At 58.0% G+C, this 24,566-nt stretch overlaps 2 protein-coding genes across 2 annotated transcripts in view; one reads left to right on the forward strand and one right to left on the reverse strand.

The window, feature by feature from the left end:
* Positions 1-24,566, forward strand: part of LOC308518239 (coronin-7) — a 57,611-nt gene that overhangs the window by 27,140 nt on the left and 5,905 nt on the right. The window contains exons 9-16 of the mRNA XM_081089860.1: positions 247-329; positions 21,751-21,805; positions 22,320-22,377; positions 22,547-22,692; positions 22,771-22,863; positions 23,024-23,155; positions 23,561-23,687; positions 24,031-24,206. Of these exons, the coding sequence (XP_080945986.1) occupies positions 247-329; positions 21,751-21,805; positions 22,320-22,377; positions 22,547-22,692; positions 22,771-22,863; positions 23,024-23,155; positions 23,561-23,687; positions 24,031-24,206 (870 nt within the window). The remainder of the gene's footprint in view (positions 1-246; positions 330-21,750; positions 21,806-22,319; positions 22,378-22,546; positions 22,693-22,770; positions 22,864-23,023; positions 23,156-23,560; positions 23,688-24,030; positions 24,207-24,566) is intronic.
* VASN (vasorin) lies at positions 5,501-8,471 on the reverse strand (the record flags this gene model as incomplete). Its single annotated transcript, XM_081090617.1, has 1 exon — positions 5,501-8,471. The coding sequence occupies one exon, from the start codon at positions 8,469-8,471 to the stop codon at positions 6,447-6,449; it is 2,025 nt and encodes a 674-aa protein (XP_080946743.1). The 3' UTR covers positions 5,501-6,446.

Below are 24,566 nucleotides of genomic sequence, written 5' to 3' on the forward strand. Positions count from 1 at the left end.
AGGGACCAGAGTCCATGCAAGGAAACGCCCCTTGTCCCTTGTCACCTAAGGGCTCTTAAAGGGGCAGGACCTAAAAACCCAAAAATCTACCATCCTGGCATGTTTCCCCCTACCACCACTGCCTTCTAAGCTCTTTCTGGGGCAAGTGCCTCTGTGCCAGGCTGTGTACCTATGCACGAGGTTCCTGGGGAGCCCTGGGGGCTGACAGACGGACCTCTGAGCCTCTCTCTGTCTTCTCCCCCACAGATGCGTGAACGTGAAGTGAAGCTGTGGGACACCCGGCACTTCTCCAGCGCCCTCACCTCCCTCACCCTGGACACCTCACCTGGGTAGGAGCAGCCAGCATGTTGGGATGGACTGGGGGTGGGGTGGGGCAAGGGCCCAGACGATGTCCTGATTCCAAACCTGTGAATGGGCACCAATGCTAAGGGCTCAATGTGCCATGGCAGGGCCATCTGCAGAGTACAGGGCCCAGTGCAGCTATAAGGGCTTTACCTGGCTCAGATCCTGTCAGAGACATGACTCATCACCGGAGCAGTCAGGGGGTGTCTGAGGAGCCCCCTGGAGCTTCACCATCAGGGAGTGGTGAGGCAGCCCAGAGTAGGTGAATTAACCCAACTGACCCATCTCATGTGGCACTTAGTCATGGGGCAGACTTTTGGCCTAGGGACTCAGGTTGGTGTATTTTGGCATTTGGGGAGGAGACTGTGACATGGCGGATGCGTGGGTGGTCAACATGAGAATGCACTTGATTTTGCTATGGGGGTTTTAGGGGGGCTGAGGCTACAATAGCAAGGTGGACTTGGGATGGATGTGGGGACAGATGGGCTGGCAGGTTTGGAAGCACAAAGAGCAGAGGGAGGCAGGCCTTGAAACTGTGGGCTTTATGGGGCTTCCTCAGCCCTGGCTACATGCCCATCCCTTCTTGTCCTTGGTGAGGGGTATGCAAATGCACCTCATCCTTCCATCCTCCCAAGAAGTATGCAGGAGGATTTGTGGTGGTGCCCATGGGGCTCTGGGCTGAGTCCACTCTGTGCAGAGATGGCTCAGGGTCACTGTGGCTCACTAAGTGCTGAGGAGTGACCCATCCCTTCAGTCTACATGGACCCCATGTCCAGCTGAGGAAAGAGGCTTCAGAGTGTAGGGGACCAGCTAAGCTGGGACGGGAGGAGGCAGGGACCTGGCCCCTGTTCCAAAGCCTTAGCCTTGCTCAGCTATGACTCTCAGAGGGACTTGCTGGGACCCTCAGCACCACCACCAGGCAGGGGCCTGCAAAGGTCAGAGCAGGGAGAGGCCTTGGTCCTTGGATATCCTGTCAGCCACTTCCTCTTTGTTTCACAACTGGGAAAACTGAGTCGCAGGGAGTGCTATGACGTCTCCAAGTCCCAGGAGCAGCAAGGGCTGTGTCTGGGGTCTGAGTGCCATAAGAACTGGCAGGGTGCTCCCCGGTTGAGTTTTCAGCGAAGGGGTAAAGGCCAGGGTGGCATTGACCCTCCACTCCCATCCTCTCACAGCCCTGGAGAGGCTAAAAAGCTGATGAAGTCCATTTTGCAAATAAGGCAGGTGAGGCTGCGCGAGCTCCAGTGCCTTCCTTGGAATTACAATTGGGTGTGAGGCTTTTGCCTGCTCTGGGCCCTGAGGTTTCAGGGGAGTCACTAGGACCCACATGCACTGGAGGAAATGGAGCTCCCTGGGCTCTTTGCTCTATTTCCAGCATCCCCTCCTCTGGTGCAGATTCTGTACTGGCATCTTGTCTTCTTTGCTTCCCTACAGGGCCCCCAGCAGGGGGAGGGAGATCAACCTGGAAAAGGGACCCAGCACTAGCCATTAAATGCTCCCCATCCACCACTTCCTGCCTTTCAGGCTCCACCATTGGCCTGTGAGGGGTCGCCCTCCCCTGAAGAACAGCCCCACCCCACCCAGCCCCAGCATAGCCTCTGGAGGAGTTAACTGATGCCCAAACCCCACAGTACCAATGGCCAAGGCTGACCCTGTAATTACAGCAGTTAAGAATAGCCTTGTAGGGCCAGTGAGGCCTAGAATTTCTCAAATTACTCCCAGATGGGCCAGCCAGGCCAGTGTCCCGCCCCCTCCATCCCCAGGTCCTGGCCCCTGCCTCCACACCGGGCCCACACCCTTGGCAGAGGAATTTGGACTCTCCAGTTCTTTACAAAGCTGGTGGACGACAGGGATGTATGCCAACCTCCAGGCTGGCCTGAAAGGTGGCAGGTCCCCTGCCCCCCAAGGTCCCTGGAAGCTAGAGCCCTATACTGCCCTCCTGGGGTGAGAGCTGCTCAATGAACTGGACTAGAGATGAAAAGTGTATGGGTGGGCATGGCCATGGGCCTCCACTGGATGCCCTCAATTTCTTCTCTGTTTACATGTTTTCCATCTCAATTTAGGCAGAATGGTATATGTTCTTATAAGAGCTAGAGGGGGCCAGGGATCAGGCACACAGCCCTCCCCAGCCTCTTCATGGAGAACCCAGGGCCCCACCCTCCCAGAGACCTCTGTCTCAGCTCCCTATGCCTTTCTCTTTGTCATCCCTGTCACTTGTGGAGAGCACCTCACTAAAAGGAGATGTGTCACGGTGAGAAGAGCAGGACACCAGCGTCCTATCTGCAAAGCCAGATTCAGGCAGCAGGTCCATAGATGGCTGCCCTGCACTTCCTGTGTGTCTGGCCTATGCTTGGGCTAGTGTAGGGTGGATGTGGGGGGGGCCTGATGTAAGTGGAGGTGAGGGGCTGGTGGAGGTGGAGGTGGAGGTGGGGGGCTGGTGGAGGTGGAGGGGGGGGGCTGGTGGAGGTGGAGGTGGGGGGCTAGAAGGATCTGGTGATGAAGCAGCTTGTGCTCCATCCAGGAGACACACAGACACCACCTGTCCCAGGTTTGGTGCTTCCGGACTGGGTGCATGGTCAGGTGCCTATGCTGTAGGCAGGTAGGGATTTTTTCCCCTCCATGTTACTGAAGAGGCGGCTGAAGCCAGAGAAGTGGGTCCTCTGTTGAGATCATCCCAGCAACAAACTTGTGCAGGTTGGAGGCTGGGATTGGGTTTGCTTCTTCACACCAAAGTGTCCACCTCTGGCCAGAGCCCTAACCCAAGCCCATTCATCAGCCAGAGGCATGAGATCTGTCAGCTAAGAAACCTCCAAACCTATAGAGAATGTTTGAGTTTATTTGAGCCAAACTGATGATAATTGCTGGGAAGCAAAACCTCAACAGACTGAGAAAATGCTCTGGAGAATGCCAATTTTACAGCTTATTTTATGCATTACAATCAAAGGAGAAGTAAGGGGTTAAATGAAATGAATTGGTAGTAGATTAGGAAGGCGGGAGAAAGCAAAGCGGGTAAATCTCTGGGATTGGATAAAGAATATAATAGACACATGCTTCTTTTACATTGGTAGGTATGGGGTAGTTACCCGTTACCATTTACAACACCTAGGGATGGTATTCAGGGAACAATAGCAATGAAAGACTCTGTGGTCTCTGCTCAGGTGCCATGGGTATGCCCTGAGGGATCTGGAAAAGGACTTCACTCTGACATTTCAAAAGTAATGCTATCTTAGATGCAAAAAGACTACCCAATTTGAGCTAGAAATTTTTATGTTCAGACCATCCTATGTGGTTACTTTCGGTTTCTAAGTGTGTAAGGCCCACCATGCAGGCCTCCCCCTGAGTTTGTCAGGTTTAGTATATGGCCCCTTTTTGCCCATAGGTCCCACACCCAGCATGTTCTTAGAGATTGGGTGCCCCCTCCCCGCCTGAGTAGTTTTTGCTCACAGTGGCCCCACCCCTCTTCTGGCAATCCAAGCCCTCCCCATGGCTCACAGTGCTCTCCTGGCCAGGGAGTGGATCTTGGGTGTTGGGAGCTGTCCTCGCCTGCTGTAAGCAAGCTGCTGTCTCTCCTCTCCCAGCCTGTCTCCCTATAGCAGCCGTGGGCAAACTACGGCCCGCGGATCCGGCCCGTTTGAAATGAATAAAACTATTGAAAAAAAAGACCATACCCTTTTATGTAATGATGTTTACTTTGAATTTATATTAGTTCACACAAACACTCCATCCATGCTTTTGTTCCAGCCCGGACCCTCCGGTCCAGTTTAAGAACCCATTGTGGCCCTCGAGTCAAAAAGTTTGCCCACCCCTGCCCTGTAGGTATGGGCATGAAATGGGAATGTGTATAAGCCCATGTGGCACAGGCCCTATGGCAGCAAGGACTCAAAAATGTAGGGGCTGGCATTTGTCCACATCCATCCCTGGGCCTGGCCTGGAGCCACTGGGATTGCCTTGACTAGGGGCTACATCTTGGCTTGCCATCCCCCCCCCCCCACACACACACACACACTTAGGCCGATCCTCCCTTCATCCCCCAGTGCTTTTTCTGGGAGGGCTCACACCAGCCCCCTTTCTTTAGGTCCCACCCACCCCCTGCTGGCCCATGAGGCCAGGGTTGGCTTTGCAGGGAAAACATTTATTCAGCAGCCACCGTGTTCAGCAGCAGCCCACAGGCCCACAATGGCCCCTTTGACTGGGCTGCTGAGGTGGGGGGGGTAGGCCTCAGCATAGCCGTTCCAGTAATGAGACCCAGGCCCACAGGAAATCCACCTGGGCTGCCGCTGCTGGCTCAGGAAGATGGGGCCCCACCCAGGCCCGCTGCCACCATCCTCTGCCCCCGCGACCCATTGCTCACCTCCTTCCTTCTCATGCCAGAACCCTCAGCAGCCACTAATTGAATCCAGAGCCTCGCGTGGCCAGGCCTAACTCAGCACTGACATCAACGCCCCAAGCCGCAGGGCCTATTCCCCAGGCTTGACTGAGCTTCCTCCTTTTTGCCAGGGTGAGGTTAGGAGCCAGGGGCTGTGACCCACAGAGGGGCACAGGCATGGGGCTTTGGGGAGCCTTGCTCCAGCATCTGCAGGACCTCTCTGTGGCCCCAGGGACCACCATCTGAAGTTACTAGGAAAAGGTGCTCTACATCCATCACTGTCCCCAAGCTCCCAGCTCCCATCATCCCTGGTCCTGCCCCTGCCTGTGGTCTTCCCGGAAAACACTCCCACTTCCGGGGTTTTGGAAAGCCAGGCACATTCCAACTGCAGAAAGTAAAGGGGCATTGAAGGGCCACCAGGTCTCCACAGGCCAGACTCAGATCTCTGATCCTGATCCTTGGCCACCAGCTCCTAATAGTCTCTTACAGCCTCCTCACCCACCAGAGGGCTCCTGCCATTCAGGATCTGTGCTGCCCTTGACTAAGTCTCCTTCTCTGCAGCTGGAGCAAGAGCCCATACAGAGGGGCAACAGGACTGTAGGGAGGGTAAGCTGTGTGTGCTGCCTGCACCATCCATGAGGGCCTGGCAGGACATAGTTCAAGGCATCCCCTCCACAGAGGAAGGCAGGCATGGACTAGCTGTCCAATCCGTCCCTGAGAAAGGGCCCTTGGAGATCCTCTTGGATGTACCTGCCATGAGCCTCTTACAGGAGCGCTGCAGCTGGGTAGGTGAAGGCCGCCCTGTTATTTTTCACGGAGGTTGGAAACTGCCCAGCTTCTGTTGCCCCACTGGGAGGTTGGACTGGGTACCTCAGTGGAAACTGGGTGGACACAGCCCAGGATAGGACTTGTGGGAATGCCACCCTACCCACCATGGCCCTCCCAAGCCCAAAGAATGCTGGCCAGGGCCTGGTGTCCACTGGGGAGTGGGGTCCTGGCCCCCAGTTCCCCAGAGTGCTGTGCCTTTACACCTACCCTGCACCCCTACCCTCCCTCCACGCAGTCCAGGAACCTGGGGTTATGCCAGAAAAACACTCATTTTATTTTATTTTTTATTTTTCTTATAAAAGGCCTTCATATCATCGTTTGTCTTACAAAAACCAAAGTCCTTGTCTCTGAGTTTGAAAACTATTTTCCCAGAATAAATGGGAAAGGATCTCTTATAAATATATTTTAAAAAAACAAAAGCAAAACTTGTTCCTAAAGCGTCTTTCTTTCCAGTTTCATTTGTTACTTCACTCCCTGGGGCCAAGGCTGGGCTACATACCCATCCTTACCCCCACTCTCCCTTTTCTCTCTTTCTGGGGGCTTCCTTCACTGGCCCCCAGAGTCTCCTTGGGTTGAGGGCCTGGCAGCCCTAGGCCTGTGTTACCAGCACACAGCAGAACCTGCCTGCCCTGCTCTACCCCAGAGGTTGCACATGGCAGAGGACAGGGCAGACGCCATCCTCAGAGGCACTTGGGCTCTGGAGGGGTCCTTAGAGGTCTTCACCTGGGTCCTAGCATCTTAGATGAGGAGACCAAGGTCCAGAGAGGGGCAGGGACTTGCTGTAATCACCACAGCCCATGCCCTGATGTGACCTCATCTTATGGATCTGAGAACTTCTTGATCTTATAGCAGGAGGGCGCTATTCAGTCCCAGCAGGGCTGAGAGCCCAGCCCAATAGTCCATCACTCCCAGCTTAGATGTAGGGCTTAGTGGGAAGGGGCCCATGGAGCCCAGGTCCTGGGTAGCCCATGAGTGGCACCTCACACTCAGGCCCACCAGGTGGGGCCTCCCCACCGCCCTCACTTGCCATGGGGCCTGGTTCTAAGGGGGCCTTCACCCCCTCTAGCTCTAGGGGCCCAGGCCCCACCTGCCCTTTGCCTTGAGCTGCAGCTGCCGCGGCCCGCCCCCGCCGCACGAAATAGACCGCCCCTACAGCAGCTAGGACAGCCAGGAGTATGGCAGCCAGGGCAGGCGCAATAAGAAGCGGCAGGTTGCCCTCTCGGGCCTGTGTGACTGGGGCATGGTTGGAGCGGACAGCTGCGGGGGTGTGGGCCTCTCCACAGGCCTCCTCGCCCTCAGGCATCCGCCCAGCCCCCAGGGGCCTGACACAGATGGAGTAGGTGGCATTGGGCCGAAGTTGTGTGACCGTGTACTCAGCAAGTGAGGCGGGCAGCCTCAGTGTCACCGGCCGCTTGTCAGGGCCTGACAGGTTTCGGTAGGTGAGGCGGAGGCCCCTGAGCTGCACAGTACTGCCTTGCAGGTAGCGCTGCAGCCCTACCCTCAGGGAGGTGGGGCTTATTGGCTCGATCCCGAGGGGCAGAGGCCCTGGAGGCCTCAGTGTGGCTGGGGTGGGCGAGGGCCATAGTCCCTGCCTCATCAGGCTCTCACAGTACAGACCAGTGAAGCCTTCAGGGCACTGGCAGGCTAGGTGGCCCCTAGCCCCCCGGTGGCAAGTACCCCCATTGAGGCAGATAGATGCTGGGCAGTCCTGGGGCTGAGGGTCAGCTCCCACAGTGGGTGGTGTGGCAGGTAGCAGGCTCGGGGCTTTGGCAGCAGGCTCCGTGGGGTTTTGCCAGGTGGGGGCTGGGCTGGAAGACGAGGGTGTGGGTTCCCACGCCAAGGACCTTGTGGTGGGTACTGTGGCCGTGGTGGTGGTGGCTGGGCAACCAAAGTCGGCATAGTCGAGGTCCAGGAGCATCTGGCCAGCGTTCTTGGGTGGGAAGTGGCAGCGTGTCTCCTCCGGGCTGGCCAGTGCCACTCGGTTCTCCCGCACCCAAGGGCTGAACCAGCTCAGGGGGCACACACAATTGAAAGGGTTTCGCGCAGCTGCCAGGAGCCGCAGGCGGGGGAAGAGGCCTGAAAGCTCATGTGGTAAGGCCTGCAGGCTCAGGTTGCTCAGATCCAGCTCCTGCAGGGCTGCCAGGCCAGCCAGGTCCTCAGGCCGCAGCTGGGCAATGCGGGTGTTGCCAGCCAACCGCAGGCGTGTCAGTCCCTGTAGACCCCGGATGGCAGGTGGCACACACTCCAGCTGGTTGTCTGACACATCCAGGTCGTGTAGATTGCGCAGGCGGCCAAAGAGCCCCTCATCCAGTTGCCGTAGCCCCAGGCCAGCCAGCCGCAGCGCCTCTACATTGGCAGTGTCCAGGGCACCTGGCTCAAGGGCCAGGAGGCTGTTGTGACTGAGATCCAGCAGCAGCAGGCTTGGCAGGCGCAGCGGGGGCAGTGCCCGAAGCTCGTTGTCTTGCAGCTTGAGTTCCAGGAGGCGGTCAAGTGCATCAAAGGCACCAGGCTGGATGTGGTGGATTCGGTTCTTGCCCAGGTAGAGGCGCTCCAGGCACCGCAGGCCGCGGAAGGTCTCATTGGTGATCTCACGCAGCCTGTTGGCAGTGAGGTCCAGGTTGCTAAGGTTGGCAAGTGGCCGGAAGACCCCACTGGGCAGGCTGGTGATCTGATTCTGTGATAGGTCCAGGAGCTGCAAGCCTGGTAGGCTGGCAAAGGTACCTGGTTCGAGTGTAGTAATGCCGTTGTCAAAGACGTACAGGCCTGCTGTGTTGGACGGCACATCTCGGGGCACTGTGGTCCCCTGGCGGGCAGCGCAGAAGACTGTCTGCGGCTGGTTGCACTGGCAGCCAGATGGGCAGCCCTGCACCCCAGGCCCTGGGGCTAGCAGCAGCAGCAGCAGTGGCAGGGGCAGGGGCAGGGGCACACTGGAGCGCATCTTTTGGTCCCTGGGAGCAGAGAGGAAAGACAGGAGACCATGAGTCAGGGGCCCAGGAGACAGCCATGCCAAGAAGTACTGAGAAGGGAATTCCAAGCCCCCTTCACTCCCTGCTCCCAAATCCTACAGCACACTGTAGTTATGAGTCAGGTCTGCAATGCCTGGGCCCAGTTCCTGTCCCAGTCGCATCACTCTCTTGCTATGTGGCTTTGAACAGTCACATGACCTCATTATGCTATCAGTTGATACTTCCTGCACTGTCACCATGGTTCAGTGGGTTGATGCATGCAGAACAGGGCCCAGCCCCCAAATACTCAACGACCACAAAGGACCTCTATACCTTCACCCAGTTCTCCCACCTCTGCGGCTTAGAGAGAACATGATCAAAAAGCATCAGGCTGTGGCCCTTCCCCCAGGCTCGCACCCCAAAATCTCTGCTGAGGTGGACAGGGAAGCAGGGGGAATGGCGGCTCCCTCCCCGACGCTTCTTCGAGATTGGTGGGCAGTCAGCCCAGTGCGTAAGTAGAGAAGCTGGCTGCCCCAGGCCACCGGCCCCTGCCGCCACGCTCTACATCCTCCAAGTAAGGAGAGACCGCAGTGGGAAGACTTCACATGGAAACTATGGGATTGGTGTTTTTCCACTTGTGAAGTCAGACCTGCCCAGGACGGGAGCTGTGGGATGGCCAGGATGTGGCCAGTAGGAAAGTTCCTAGGGAAGGGAGCAGAGGTGCTGAGCAATTGGCAGGGGGAGGGTATAGGGAAGGAACCCTGTGTTCATATCCCCTTACGGGCACAATGATAGAAGTAGAGGTGAGGGGACCCAAGCCTCCCTGGGTTGACCCAGGGCTCAAGTTGGGTGGACATTGGTTGCATGGTGGCCCCAGAAGCAGTGCCAGACCTGGAAATACTCCCCAAATTCCTTCATCTACCATTTCTTGGGTTCCACTGTGGGCTGGGCACTGAAGCAGAGCCGCAGCCCTTCCCATGTGCCGGTGTCACTGAGCATTTAGCCACCTCTTGTGGTTTCCCCAGCAGCCATTCCAGGTGGAAACTATTTTCATCACTCCCAGATGACAGGAAAGGGGGGCTCCTAGAGGTGCAGTGACTTGCTGCCGTTGCACTACTGAGAAATCTGAGCCAGAGCCCCGGTCCTTAAGCAGGTCCAGGTGTGGCTGTGCCTGCTGCCTGATGCGGGGCCCAGTCTGGCCGGGGCAAGTGGGAGTGGCTCCCCCAGTCATTCCAGGCTCTAGCTTGTAGCTTGACCTGCCCAAGAAAGGATGGGGCCACAGCTGGGGCCCACCTTCATTCAGGCTCTTGGGGAAAATCTAGGTGCCACCCCCAGCAGTAGTCCCCACGATCTGAGCCTGTATAGCCCGAGAGAGGCCAGCACCCCTCCCTTCCAGGCACCTCTGCTTACACAAGGGCCTTTTGTGCTGGGCGCAGCCTCCCCTTCCCCCATACTGGCCGGCTGTCAGGCAAAGGCAGGTAACATGGCCCCCCCCCCACCCAGGGTGCCTTCTGCCCCACTGCCATCTATTTGGGTTGTCCCTCCCTCAAATAGGGAAGTGTGCTGGAATATGAGGTGGAAGATGGGCAGGTGGTCCGAGGATGGATTCAACAAGTCACTGGGGAGGCTACTGTGGTCTTAGGCCAGTTCTAGGTAAAGGCCTGCCGCCAGTTTTGGTACCCTGCCCACCTGCAGGGTCATCCTTGCCTGGGAAGTGGGGCCATTGGTCTTGCCCTTCACTAGTTCACACTGATGACTGCCCTTCACAAGTGAGCCAGGGAGGCCTTCCCTGACCCCTAGCCAGTGCCCCTTCCCCTGCTCTCTAGATTCCTGGCTGTCACATGCATCCCTGGCCCTGCCAGTGCCATCTCAAGGGGGATCTGTGCACCCCACCCAGCCTACTCCCCTGTGAGGACCTACTCCACCCTCACTGACTCAGAGTTCAGCCTGGCCTCCAGATGTGGGCTATGAGCATCCCCCACCCCCACGTGGACGTGGGGGGTGAGCCACCTCCCCCTGAATCAGCTCTCCTGGAGGAACAGGCCGGGGTCAGGAAGAGAGCAGCCAGACTCAGGGTGGGAGGGGACCCCTCCATGTGGCCAGCTTGGTCACCCGTGACGTTGGCTTCCCATAGGACTTGTATAAGGTCATGGTTAAGAACGCATGCTCTCGTCAGGCAACCCTGGGCCATGGGTGTCAGAGCTGTAAGGTGTAGACAGTGGTTTCTCCCAGTGCCTAGGCTTCTTCATCTGTCCCCCAGACGTTTCAGAGGAGACACCTCCCAAGACTGGGGCACTGCTAGGGGCACTCCCCATTCTGCATTAAGGAGGGGGCCAGCATGGGCTCTAGGCTTCGCTCCCTTGAATCAGCAAAGTCCTCATGGGGGAGGGAGGCAGTGACTGCTATGACTCTGTCTGGACCTGAGTGGCAATCTGGCTGAGTAGCTGGGAGCAAAGGCTGCATGAGGAAGAGCGACTGGCATCCTGGGCTGGGGAGACTTCAACAGGCAGCAGCTAACCTGCTTCCCACTCCCTAGGAGGCAGGAGTGAGCGCCTTGGCCTGAGCCCAGATCCATCACTCAGCAAGGATTGGCACAGGGGCTTTGGAAAACAGCAAATGAGGGCTGGTAGCTCCACGGGCTCTCCCACAAGGGCCTGGCACCAAGAGCAGAGCAGACATCAGACAACTCCCCCTCCCAAAAGAAGGGGCACAGAGGGCCAAGACTGACCGTGGAGGAGCAAGCATCAGGTAGTAGGATAATAGGAGACAGAGGCTTGAATTTGGGCCCAAGTTCTGCCCCTAAATTGTTTCCTGGGTTTCTCAGCTGCCTTGCTTCACCCTTCAGAGTTGTTCTGAGCACCCAGTATTCTGTTTGTTTTCAAATGCGCAAGTTCTTCTAACAAGTTCTGGAAGCGATTCTGCTTGTCTGGGCCCATGCTGGTGTGTGAGTGCATTGGGGGTGGGGGTGCCTCATGAGGGGGGTTGGGTCATGGCTGCCCTTGTCCAGCCAGTTACAATTTCAGCAGCTCTGAAGGACCAGGGGCCTGGGCTTTGATATCTGATCCGCTGACCTGAGGCAGGGAGGTGGGACCTTTCTCTCTGAAAAGGGTGTGGGGAGAGTTCTGGAGGCAACCCTGGCATTTGGAGGGGGCGGGGGGGGGGGGGGAGCGGGGCGGGAGACTAGAGGGAGAGGGCAACAGGGTCCAGGGCTTCGGTCCTCCATCTAGATTCAACAAAGCCCTACCTTGGCCTGGCCCTGCCATGGTTTGGTGGAAAGAGGCAGCAGGCAGAGTCCTGGGCTCTGCTGCTGCTGGCCTTGCCAAACCCCAAGGAACAGTTTTTGGGGATGGTACTTTAGGGTCCGACTACCTGTGTTTGCAGCCTGGCCATGGGCCTTCACCTCAGTTCCCATCTGTTAAGTTGGGGGGCTGGTAATAGCACCTGGTTTTCAGGGTTGTTTAGTTTGTACTTGGAGTACATTCTGAGTGGTCAGTCAACATTCGCTACTGAGGGTGTTACCCATAATACCTGAGTCCACTCTGGGAAGGATGCCATAGTGTGAGAGGCTTCATGCTACTTTCAGCACAGACAGGAAGCCTCCTGGGCTGAGGGTAAAGCCTCCATGTAGAGGCTGCCCACCCCCCTCCCCCACCTCCACCCTTGGGTATGGGCGTAGGAGAGCAGCCTGATGGAGAGGAACCTTTAATTTTGGAGGAGGTAAGGGGTGAGCTGTCTCTGGCCAGTCCCCTTCAGCATATGACTTCAGGGTGAGGGGAGAGCAGAGTGAGGGCTCTATGAGTAAGGACATCCATCATCGCAGCTCTCAGAGGACCCAGAGTGCCCCCACCCACTCCCAAGTATGGGACACACAGAGGCATCTGCCCTGGGTCAGGCAGGGACTAGAAAATGGGTGGAACCTGGGCATTTGGGTGACTGCATCAGATCTAAGACTGAAGCATCTCACTGCTCCTGGGGAAGGACAGGCCAGCATACCCCCTTCCTGTGCCCAACGCTACAGAGTAAGTGCAGGGGTCGGGTACTATAGGCCTGACCCTGGGGCCCTGGGCCTCTGGCTCCCAGTGTTGGCCCGCCCGGGCTAAGCACTGCCGGCCAGGCCTGGCAGCAGCCCAGCCCAGGAGTCTGCCAACCCTCCAGGCAGGCGGGACTGTGCCGGCGGCCAGGACAGCTGGCTCCAGTTTCGCTGACGTGTCTGAGGAGGTTCAGGGCCCAGGTCGGGCCCACCCGTCTCCCCATCCCCAGGACAAAGCAGCCCCTGGCCCAGCAGTACAGAGCGGTTGGGAGTCTCTCTCCTGGGTCCTCAGAGAAGGGGCCAAGAGGGCAGAGCCTCAGGTTCCTCAGAGATGGCCCTCTCTCCAGGGGGGGCCAGAGCCCTGCCCTATGATTAAGCTGGAGGTCCCCACCAGTCTCGGTGTCTCTGCCTTACCCCATCCACCACTCCAACTGGCTCTGCTCATTTACAGATAAGACCCTGACACTCAATTAGTGACCTCATCCAGTTCCCTTCCCTTGCTGGGCTTCCATCTCCCACCTGGAACCCCAAGGGCTTCTCAGTGCCAGCTGCACATCAGAATCACCCTGACAGCTCTGGAAAGTTCCTGATGCCTGGGCCCCACCCCCAGGCTCACGAAATAAGAATGTCTGGGGTGAGGTCTGGCAAGCTGTGTTTTGGAAAAGCTCCTTGGTTGAGTCTCCCCTCCAGCCAGGGCGCAGCCCCTGGGACAGGAGGCTGCAAAGGGGACAATCTGGACATCAGCTTGTTTCTCCCAGTCAGGGCAAGATCCCTGAGCAGGTGTGGGGGAAGAGCAGGCCTCGGGTGGGGACCTTCTGTGACACTGTGGGTGACTTGGTAGCTACCAGACCTGTCAGCCCAGGGCAGGAAGATCAGTGACTAAGGCCAAGCCACAGCTGAAGTGAGCCCTCAGGGCAGCGGGACGTGCCATCTCAGTCAGGAGAGGTGCCACTCTGTTGGGAGAGGACACCTGCTGCCCCGGGAGCTATGTGGTGGCTGGGGCCCAACTAGAAATGGGCCAGTCCAGATGCCTCTCCTGGCACGCGCAGGTGTGATGCCACCAGGGCTGGGCTCAGACACTGGGCCCCTCACTGCCCTGTCCCCACCCAGGGCCAAGCACCCATCAAGAAAGGTCCTAACCCTGCAATTAACCCTGACTTTGCCAGAGGAAGGCCTTAGTCACCAAGGGAGGCCACCAGCCCCACGCCAGCTGGGCCCAGGCTGTCTGGGACCTAGACGGGGTCTGAGAAGGAAGTGACCCCAGAGGAGGTCTTGCCCTTCTCATGCTCACCATGCCTAGAGATCTAAGTCACCCTGTGGCAGAAGTGGCTGGCCCTTCCTGGGATCTGTGCACTGATCAGTGGGCAGGTGGGATTGATAAGGGGAGCTACCCCCTGCCCCCACCTCCCCTCACTTCTCACTGCTGTCTATCCAGTGACCGCCCCAGCCCCAGCCCCAGCGCCAGCCCCTTCTCAAGGCAAGCCAGCTCTCTCCTCCCTCCTTAATTAAATCTCTCAGGCAGCCTCAGAGGAATGTCAGAGCCTTATTGCATTTCTCTGGAGGAGACTGGTGGGGGGGCCTTCCCCAACCTTGGAGAAGAACTGGCTCCTCGCCTGCCCCCACCCCCTAAAACCGAGGTGGTCTAAGGGAGCCTGCCCCAGCCTCCTCATACCCAGGGAAGCTGGAATGAGGAAAAGCGGGGGAGGCCTGCAGGCCTGGCCGGCCAGGCGGCCCAGCCAGCTAAGGGAAAGCAATCCGGCTGACTCTGGAATGTGGAAACCGATAAAAGGAAGAAGGCTGAGCCTGCGCCCGCCCGCCTGTGGTGTATGCAGACTCCCGCAGCACCCCTGCCCGCCCCCAAACATAGCCCTGCTCCAGTCACGCGCACACATACACCCACGCCCAAAACACGCCCAGTGGGCTGTGTTCTTACACACACACACACACACACACACACACACACCCTCCCTCCCCATTCTCCAAGAACTCTCACAAATTCCACAGGAGTGAGGGGAGCTGGTTTTCTTGGCAGTGCAGACAGAGCCTTGGGCTCCCCAACCCAGGGAGGAGACTCTAAGGAGAGCTGAGGGGGGCTCCGGAAGGGGTCACTAACCCATTTAGGTGGCATTGCTGCCCTTCCCATGAGTTGAGGGCTTGCCAGTGGTCAGGGATGCTTCTCTCTGGTCACCAGGGGGTACTGGCCGGCTGGCCTGCTGAGGTGGAAGCTGCCTCCTGGGCCCAGCTGGGACCCCGCTTTCTTGTTTCCATGAGCTGCCTAGCCCGGGGATAGGGTCAACTTAGAAGCCCCCACGAGGACTCAACTCTCTTTACCTGGGACTTGTCCCAACTCCCTCAGGGCTGTAGTGGGGGGTGTCAGGACTCATCTTCTGCTCAGGGCATCTCCCTGGCCCTGGGGCTGCCTGACAGGAGGGCCTTCTTGGGGAAAGAAGAGCATGTCTAAGGGTCTTCTCGTGTTGATTGAACTGCCTTCCCCATTTCCAGAGTCGAGAGTGGTGCCATCCCAGCAAATGCCCTGGAACACTGGCCCCCAATGGTCCCATTTGACTCTCTGGACCCACAGGTCCCAGGGTGGCTGTTTCAGTTTACAGCAGCACAAAGCCAGGGAGGTGGGGTCAGGCCATGCCTAGGCCCCCAGCCTGGCATGAGTATGCTGGTTGTCCCTCCCTGGGCCCAGGAGAGACCAAATAATGGTCTGGAGGGAATCCAGCTGGGCTGCTCATTACCAGAGCCCTCTTCCTGCCTCTGACACTCTGTTTACAGAAGCTCTGGGGCCTGATTCCCCTGGGAGAAGACAGCAAACTCAGGGGACTGCTCTCCCATCCCCCTACCCGCCTGCCTTAGTGCTGTTGGGCCCTGCCAACAACTGGGCCCTAACTGGATTCACTGTCTGCTGGACCAGCTTGAATGGGCCCTACTTGGAGGGTACCAGCCCAGCCACCCCTTTGTACCCTTAACATCCAAAAGTCCAGCGTAGTGAGAAGGGTCCTTTGATGTCCAGTCCAGTTCCTCTAGCCCCAGAAGCTCTTGGCCTGGGGAGGGGGACACTGGGACCTGGTGCCTCTCTCCAGAGCCTCACCTACCCTTGGTGCAAAAGGCAAGCAGGGGACACTGGGACTCTCAGGGCCTCTTCTCTTCCTCCTTCCCACCTTGCAGATTCCATCCCTATTCCCCAGGGTGGAGAAGTGGTCAGCAACCCTGGTGTGGGAATGGTTAAGGAATGGTTGGCACCAATCAGCTGATCTGCCAGTGACCACAGGGGGACCTTGGCAGCCCTCAGGCCCCAGTGCTGCCAGCCCTGGGACACAAAGAACTAGGCTGGCTCCAGGCCATTGGGTTCAAAGCCCAAGCAAAGCCCCTTCTCTGAAAGAGGCAGAGATGATAATACCTGGGGCCCAGGCACTCAAGGTCTGCAGTGTCTTGGAGTGGAGGGGGTGGGAGGGCGGGTGGCGGTGTGGAATGGTGCATTAGTACCTGCCAGCCACCCGCTTACACCTCCCTGGGTTGCATACTTGTGGCCCCTCCACTTCAGCTCTGTCCTGAGTGACAAGGGCCCTCAGGACCCTAGCGGGCCAATCTGCACAGGGGCACCGGGGCTCCAGGTACAGAACTAGACCGTCCCACTTTACGAGGTAAAAGTAACCCAAGACTATGGCGTGGCCATCCCCTCAAAGGGATTTGATTCATAAAACTGGTCATGCCGGAGGGCCCAGCCGTGGGAGGAGGAAGCGAGGGAGGGGGTGTTTATTTTGTCTACTCGCAGCCCCGCCGGCCGGTCGGCTAGCCCTTGTACACACACATCCGCGCGCGCACCCGGCCAAGACTGTCCGCGGCCGGGTCGGCCCAGGTGATGGTGCGGGGCTGAGGGCGCATGCCCGCCCTGAGTGCGTGTGCGTGCGGAGGGGGATCTGCACGGGTGGTCGGCGCATGTGCATAACCCGCCTCCGTGGCGCCCCCCATTCCCGTCCGCAGCCCAGCAGACACTCACCGGACAGCAGTGGCGGGAGCCGGGCGGGGCGGGCCACGGCCTCAGTCCTTCCCCGCCGGCCAGACCGGAGGGTTCCTGGGTCCCGAGGCAACCGCGTCCACGTACCCCCGCCGTGAGCTCAGGCTGCGAAGGCAGCTCGCGGGAGGCGGGTCGCGCCTTTAAGGCAGGGGGGAGGGGCTGCCGCTGGCGGGGGGGCGGGGTTGCTCCCCATTGGCCGGGGCGGAAAGGGGCCAAGGGAGACCCGCCTCCCCTACCCACTGAACGGGTCATTTGGCTGGGCGTCCTGGTCCTCACCCCGCAACCTCCCTAACTCGGGGGCGGGAGAGATCGTGTCTTTCCCGGTGCGGAGTCAGGAGTCCAAAGCTCCAGGCCGGCGAGCCGTGTTTGGCTTATGACCCGGGACAGGTCCCTGTTTTTCCGTATAGAAAGCAAGCGAATTTCAGTGAGACAGAGTCCCAAACTCCGGTGCTTGTGACATAGCAGACAGGTGATATAAATCCGAAGAACAGACCCCAGAGCCTGTGCAGACCTGGACAGGCAGGGGAGGAGGGGAGTGGGGGCAGGTGTAGGAACTCAGCCCCCACGACCTGCTTCAGCCTGCCAGAACTTTGGGTTTTTCAAGAGAAACTGGAAATCTGGATTTTTATTATATTTTTTAGGTGAAATCTCTGAATGTGCTATTGTTGGTAGTTAATCCCAATTTCAACAACTCCTGGGCAGGCTCTTCTGAGAGCCTCCTAGATAACAAACTCTTAACACCAAATCTGAGTTCTGGGGTCCTTTTAGACATGACGACTTTCAGGCTGTGAGCATCCCTGGGTCACCTTTCCCGTGTTTTAGATGAAGGGACTGAGACACAGAAGGGAAGTGACCTTCTGTCCAAGGCACCACAGTTACAGGCAGCTCCAAAGCCAGAATGTGTTTGTGGGGGTGGGGGGCCTGGGATGGGGAGGGAGGTTGGGCCTCATCGTCAGTGGGTGGGGCCTGAGTGCAGCTGACAGTGGCCCTTGATGGGGCAAGAGGGACGTGTGCCAGGGGCTGGACTAGTCCAGAAAAATCCCCTGCCTTGGAGGATTCCAGGAAAAGGCTCTGCCCTCCTCCCATACATGTTTGTGGTCAGAGGCATGCCTCAGCTTTGGGACCCAGCTCAGCTCCTAAGTTCCAGAGGGCCCCTGGACACCCGCCTCTTCTAGCCTGGCCTGCAGCCAAGGCCTTTGCCTGGGGCAGCGTGAGTCTCAGGCCCGAGGGCTTGTCCCATGAGGCTGGGCCACACCATGGGGTGGGGGGGGCAGCATAGGTGGTCTTTGCGGGACTTGATCACCTCCAGAAGACGGACAGCCTCCATGTCCAGTTGCTAATTAGCTAAGTAGGGTCCAGCTGCAACACTTACCTCCCAGACTTCCCCTCTCAGCTCCCAGCTTCCTCAGGGCTTCTCCCCCACAGGGCCCCTTTCCAGGATAGGCAGGGGTCTGGATGCCACACCTGCCCTCCTTGATTATCTTGATATTTGTGTATGTGTAGCGTAACTTTTGCACCACTGTTCCTGCACCAGAGCTGGCCCTTGGGTGTGTTTCATTTGGCCTATATGGGGCTTTTTAAAACTTTGATGCCATTGCAAACATTAAAAATTCGGTGGTTTCACATTAAAGTGGGACTTCCCAGCCTGCCTGAACAGGAACTCTCAGCTGGAGCCAGTGGCAACTGCCCCCTCTGACCAAACCTCAGGCTCACAGGTCACTGCAGTCCCCACCACTCCCAGATGTTTCACATGAGGCTGCTTCACTCAGTTTCCTGAAGCACCATGTGGCTCTGGTCAGACTGTCTTTATGTCTCTGCCTTTGTGTCCTGTGTCCCCTAACACCCTCAGGAGTGTCCACAGATACTGTAGGAGGGAGTGGGTGTTCTGAGGACCTCCAGCTTGACTTTTCCCAAAGAAGAGGCCCTGAAGCCTCTTACCTCTGCAGCCAGTTCTCCATGATGGAGAGACCCTATTTGCCTAAATGGTCCATCTCCTGTCATGATCTTGCACCCTGGACTCAGGCCATGCTCTTATCCACCTAGAGGTTCAAGGGCAGCTTCCAGGAGACCACTCCCAAGTTTGTCCATCTTTTCCTCATATGCCTTCAAGATACCACCTCCCTTTAGAACCTGGTTACCTGGAGCTTCTTTGAGGAGTGTGAGGCTGAGCTTAGTCCAAGATCCCCACAGCCCAGCCTGGATGACGGAGACAGATCCAAGGGACCTGGACTGCTTTGGAGCAGTGGCATTGCCAAGATGTGGGCTGATGGGGAGAACCAGAGAAGGCCTAATGAAGCAGGCACACCTCACTACTTCCTGTGTTGTTAGAATATTGGGAGAGTTGATATAATTATCAGAGATTGATCCCTGTGTGACCCACTCTATACCACCATCATCCTGCATCTTCCGGGAACTTGGGCTCAGAGCTAGGAGGCAGATCTGAGCTCTAGACTGGACCCTGGTCAGAGCCCTTTTCAGTGGCAGGCCCAGATGTTAGTCCTCCCCCTGTGCCATGGCAGCAGGAGAGGTGACTATGCCAGCTCTCACCACCTCTGGCCCTCTGCCAGGCAGGGGCTCCATTCTGCATTCTAGACCCAGACCTAGCGTGGCTTTCTTGGTAAGGCCTGGGGTCAGGCCCATGCTAGCTGTTGGCCAACCCTTGGGGCTGGTGCCATGACCCTATTTCCTGGCCAGTGCCTTGGCAGGCAGGTGCTCCCGCCTTACCGAGCTGCTCAGAGAGCTCTGCCTGAGGTGAGGAAGACTGGCTTGACCTGTTGGAGGAGCCAGCCCTGCCCTCTATGACTTCCTGCCCCCGCACCCCAGCACCTGAGTCAGTAAGCTGGCCAGCTGGGACTGATGGGGGTGTGCAGGGAGGCCAGGTCAGACCTCTTAGGAGGTTGGGGTAGAGCACAGGTGAGCCATCAGTGCTGTGCTGGAGACTACAGTCCCGCCCGTTCTCACCCAGGCAGCAGGAGTGCCCAGCCCACTTGTCCTCAGACTCTGCCCTGAGCCCATCATCTCTTGTTTCCACTCCCCCTACCCACATGGTGACCTCTGCACATCGGCTCCTATCCCTGTTTTAATACTTCAGATGTGCCATCAGCTTTTCGTTGCTTATCTGATGGAGGCAGAACACTCCTTCTGATGTATTAGATCCCATCTTGTCTTGCATCTAGCCTCCCCAAGCCTCAGACCTTCACCGTAATTGCCCAGGCCACCAACTACATTGTCCTCATTCTTCAAACAGCCCCTGCACCCACCTGCCACAGGCCATTTGCTCATGCTGCTCTTTCTGCCTGGAACTCTCTCCCCTGGACTTGGGAACATCCCCTCTGCTCTCTGCTGTGTGTCCTCAGAGAACTTTCCCTTCACATATTTATCTGTGGACTGTGTCTGCCTCTCCAGGTTGGGAACTTCTAGAGGTCAGAGGTGGGGTCTTTTGTATCCACCTCCAGTCATGCCTATAGGTGGAGTCAAGGGCTGGGCACAAACCAACTTGCCTAAGGAATGAATGATTGAGAATGAATTGAGTGAAAGCCCTGTTAGAGCTGCTGGATGGACCCGTGTCCAACCCCTCTGAAGCCAGCATCAGTGTGGGGGGCACCCCAGGCCACACATTCCTTTGTCCCTCCTGCCTGCCCCTCCCCCAAGGCAGGCAGTGGTCAGACCACGTCAAGAAGGGCAGTCCTGGCCCTGGCTGATTTGGCTCAGTAGATAGAGTGTCAGCCTGTGGACTGTGGGGTCTTGGGTTCGATTCTGGTCAGGGGCGCATGCCTGGGTTGTGGGCTTGATCCCCAGCAGGGGGCATGCAGGAGGCAGCCAATCAATGATTTTCTCTCATCATTGATGTTTCTGTCTGTCTCTCTCCCTCTCCCTTCCTCTCTGAAATCAATAAAAATATATTTTTTAAAAAAAGAAAAGAAGGGCAGTTCTGAGCCAACTCTCCCTGCTGGGCTGGAGAGTAATTAGAGGCTGTATTACTCACAGGTGACCAGCCCAGGGTCTTCCAGGAAGCTGTGGAGACACCCAGGGCCCCACCCAGCTGCTCAGCTCACTGTAGCTCCCAGCAGGGTATGTGAGTGGGGTGTAGGTGGGCAGCAGGCAAGCTTTGGGAAGTTGGCTGGGAGGGGTGGACAGGCAGGGGAGGAGAGGGCTGGGCCCTTTGTTGCTTGGGTGGGGATAGAGGCAGCTGTCACAGCTGGGTGACTGCTGACCACTGGGACCACAGTGAGGACAGGGTTCTGTGTGGAGACAAGTGTCAAAATGGGGACCCAATCCTGTGGGTCCCCAGGGACATGAAACCAAGACCAGGAAACAAATGGATGAAGGCACCTGCCAGAGTTCTGGACCCCCTGCCCCCGAGACCATGGGCTGGAAGGCAATGTTCACAGGGCTGGGGGCTACGAAGGGCCTCCTCAGGGCCTGGAAAAGGGGCATCGTAAATCCCTGGCCAGCCACAGGCCCTTGGCCAAAATCAGATGGGTACAGAGCAGCAGGGGTGCTGGGGGCCTCCAGCCTTCCCTCCATGTTCCCAGCCACCGCCCCTCCCCAGACATGCCTTGGGAACAGGGGGATGAAGAACGGGGAGGCAGGGAAGCTTGGCAGCAAAGGAAGTCCTGCTCTGGCTCAGGCTTGGCCACAGGGGATCAAGGTTGGTGTGGAGGGGGAATTTGAGTCTCTAAGATGTCATCAGGGCCCCAGGAGCCTGGGGTGACTGAGGAGATGGCCCCCAAACCCTAGTGCAGACCTGGAACATCCAACTGCACTGGATGGGGATGGAGGGAACCCCCGAGTTCCAGCACCTTCTCACCTGCCCTGGTAATGCTGGCATGATGTCTAGGCTGCTTAAGGTGGGACCAGGGACAAGGGACAAAATGTGGGGTCTGCCTGGGGTGAGATTGGGGCTGAGGTACAGAAAGAGGGGATGGATCCCCTGTGCCCAGGGCCCAGCACAGGTTCCAAGTGAAGCAGGTAGCAGATGGAGGACTCTGGAAAAGAAAGTTTAGGATGTTGGACATGCTTGGTGTGTTGGTAGCACAGGGAGATGAGACAGAGGGTTCTGGGGGACTAGCTGGATGCAGCTGGAGGGACCACATCCCTCCCAGCCACTGTGATGCTTGGCCTGAGCCCTTATCTGGGTCACAAGGCTCACAGACCTCTTACTGCCCTTGGACCTCGGGTGGCTGGCTCCACCCATCAACCAGTTCTCTCCCCACAGGTCTCTGATGCCCCTCTTGGACCCAGACTCTGGGCTCCTGGTCCTGGCAGGAAAGGTAAGGGAAAAGCTGGAACCACCCCACCACTAGCACCCCTACCCATGTCCACCCACGTCTGGCCCCTGGGGCTCATGCCAAGCCTACTGCTGACCTTAGACCTAAGCAGACATCTGGGAGAGTGGGGAGTACAGGATGCTACCGCCCTCAGAAAGGAGGAACCAGAACAGTGTTCCCCAGGCTCCACTAGTGCCAGGCTGAGCAGCCTCCTGCCAGCATCTAGGCCTCCAAGTCTCCATCCGTGAATGTCAGCGTCATGAGAACAGGGTGAAAATAGGGCAGCGTGGTAGAGAGTAGGCAGTCTGTAAATACTGAACGTATACTCCCAGTGCTGATGAAGAACAGGTGAAGTGAAGTCCACTGAGGGCTCAGCTCATTGCCCAGCGCATGGTGTCTGCCATGCTTCTGTAGCTCGGGTCCTTAGAGAGGAATGGGAGAGCTGGTACTGGGCCTGGGGCTGCCCCAGGTCACCGGAGTTTGGTCAATGAGGGTCCTTAGGCTAGGCTCGTTTCAGGGTGAGAGCCAGCTGTACTGCTACGAGGTGGCCCCCCAACAGCCGGCACTGAGCCCAGGTAAGCACTGCCCTTCACCCTCCCCTCCCCTCTGTTTTTTTGTTTTCTTAGTGTGTGTTTTTCTCCTCCCTTTCTCTTTCTTCCCCTGCCCTCTTTCCCTTGCCTTTCTCTCCTCCCCTTCTCCCCTCCCCTGACCACCCTGATTCTTTTCCTGTGGTTTCCCCAATAGTGACCCAGTGCCTCCTGGAGAATGTGCTTCGGGGGGCTGCCCTTGTGCCGCGGAGGGCGCTGGCTGTCATGGGCTGTGAGGTACTCCGAGTCCTTCAGCTGACTGACACAGCCATCGTGCCCATCAGCTTCCACGTGCCCCGCAAGGTGAGGGGGGCCGGGGTGAGGGCCTGGCAGGGCCTGGGGGCCTCGTGCCTCACTGACCACATACCTGTCTGCCACCAGGCTGTGGAGTTCTACGAGGACCTGTTCCCCGACACTGCAGGCTGCGTGCCTGCCTCTGAACCACATTCCTGGTGGGCTGGGAGCAACCTGCAGGTAGGACCAAGGCCTGGCTGGCTGCTCCTGGTCTCCACCAGCCCCTGGAAGCCCTCCTGACAGCAGCCCCATGCATGCCCTCACAGTCCAGCCGTGCACTAACTCAGCTGTCCTGTGTCCCCCATCCCTTCCCACCCCTCAACTGCTGCCTCCCTCACAGGTACAGAAGGTCAGTCTCAACCCGACCTGCCAGCCTCGCCCCAGCTTCACTTCCCACCTGGTACCCCCTACAGAGCCCTCCCCTGATGCAGTCCAGCCCGCGAAGCTGCCTACAGGCAACAAGGACCCCAGTGTGAGTGCCAGTGGGAGGCCCCTGGTCTTTTTAACCGTTTCTAGCTGTCAGGCATGACAAACATGTAGTAGAAAGTGAGACTGTCACATAAAATCTAGACTTCTGGCTTCTCTTGAAATATTGGCAGATCTTAACCACCCTGCACCCGCCTTCCCACAAATGCTGGGAGCCAGCAGCTGCCACCTGCTGTCCCATGGTCTGAAGTTCCCTTAACCCCCATGTTATTCCCACCCCCCGTCAGCATCTGCCATTATGCCCCTTCCTCATATCCCAGAGCCAGGCTTCATGCCCAGCTCAGTGTGCCACAGTCCAGGAGGAGGCGCCCAGAGTGATGATCCAAGCATCCCCTCTCTTTGGCCAACACACCAAGGGGCCTGTGACTGATCCCAGGTGCTTTGCCCCCAGGAGGGCTTCTCCTCCCCTCCCAGCTCTCTGATCTCACCCTCCACGCCATCCAGCTTGGAGCCCTCGCTCTCCAGCACCAGTGGCATTGGCACCAGCCCCAGCCAGAGGTCACTGCAGAGCCTTCTGGGTAAGTGGGTGGTGAGGGGGCAGCTAACCCTTCCACCCCCAGCCCAGTCATCCTCCTCTGTACCCCAGCTTGTCTCCCCTCCTGGTGGAGTCCCATGTCCTGTGGTATGAAGTCAGTCTCATCTGGAAGGGGGTGGCCTGGACCTTCCCTGGAGCCCTTCGCTTTCACTGAGATACCTCGAGTTTCTTTCCATTTTGGGCCAGTTGTGTCGGCTGGAACAGCAGGGGTCTGGGCCTGGGCACATGCCCTGCATGGTTCTGCAGTGAGGGGTCCTCCTGCAGGGCAGCCCAGGGTGGTCAGGTAGGGTCTCCTTACAAGGCTCTGTGTCCCTACTGCCCACCAGGCCCCAGTTCCAAGTTCCGCCATGCTCAGGGTACCGTCCTTCACCGAGACAGCCATATCACCAACCTCAAGGGGCTCAACCTCACCACACCCGGTGAGAGCGACGGCTTCTGTGCCAACCAGCTACGTGTGGCCGTGCCCCTGCTCAGCAGTGGTGGGCAGGTGGCTGTACTCGAGGTGAGAGCCCCACCCTACTACAGCTGCCCCTAAGTCCCTGTGGGACACTAAAGGCATCCGTATTCACACCAGTCCACATTCCTGAGCACAAGCCATGTGCTAGGCATCTACCCAGCGTCCCCTTTAATACTCCCAGCTGCCCCATGTGGGGTGCCACTCTTATCCCCATTTTACAAATGAGAGTGGTGAGGCACAGAGAGGTTTAGGGACCTGCCGGGACAGCTGTGTAAGTGGGGATTTGAACCCAGGCCACCTAAGCCCTACGTTGGAGCTCTTTCCACCATCTCACGCTTCCCCGCAACCTCCCCCCCCCCCCCACACACACACACACACACTTTCTGGGGCCTCACAGTTGTCACT

Source organism: Myotis nattereri (genome assembly GCF_964212035.1).
Source record: "Myotis nattereri genome assembly, chromosome: 4".
In the NCBI taxonomy this organism is placed as follows: domain Eukaryota; kingdom Metazoa; phylum Chordata; class Mammalia; order Chiroptera; family Vespertilionidae; genus Myotis; species Myotis nattereri.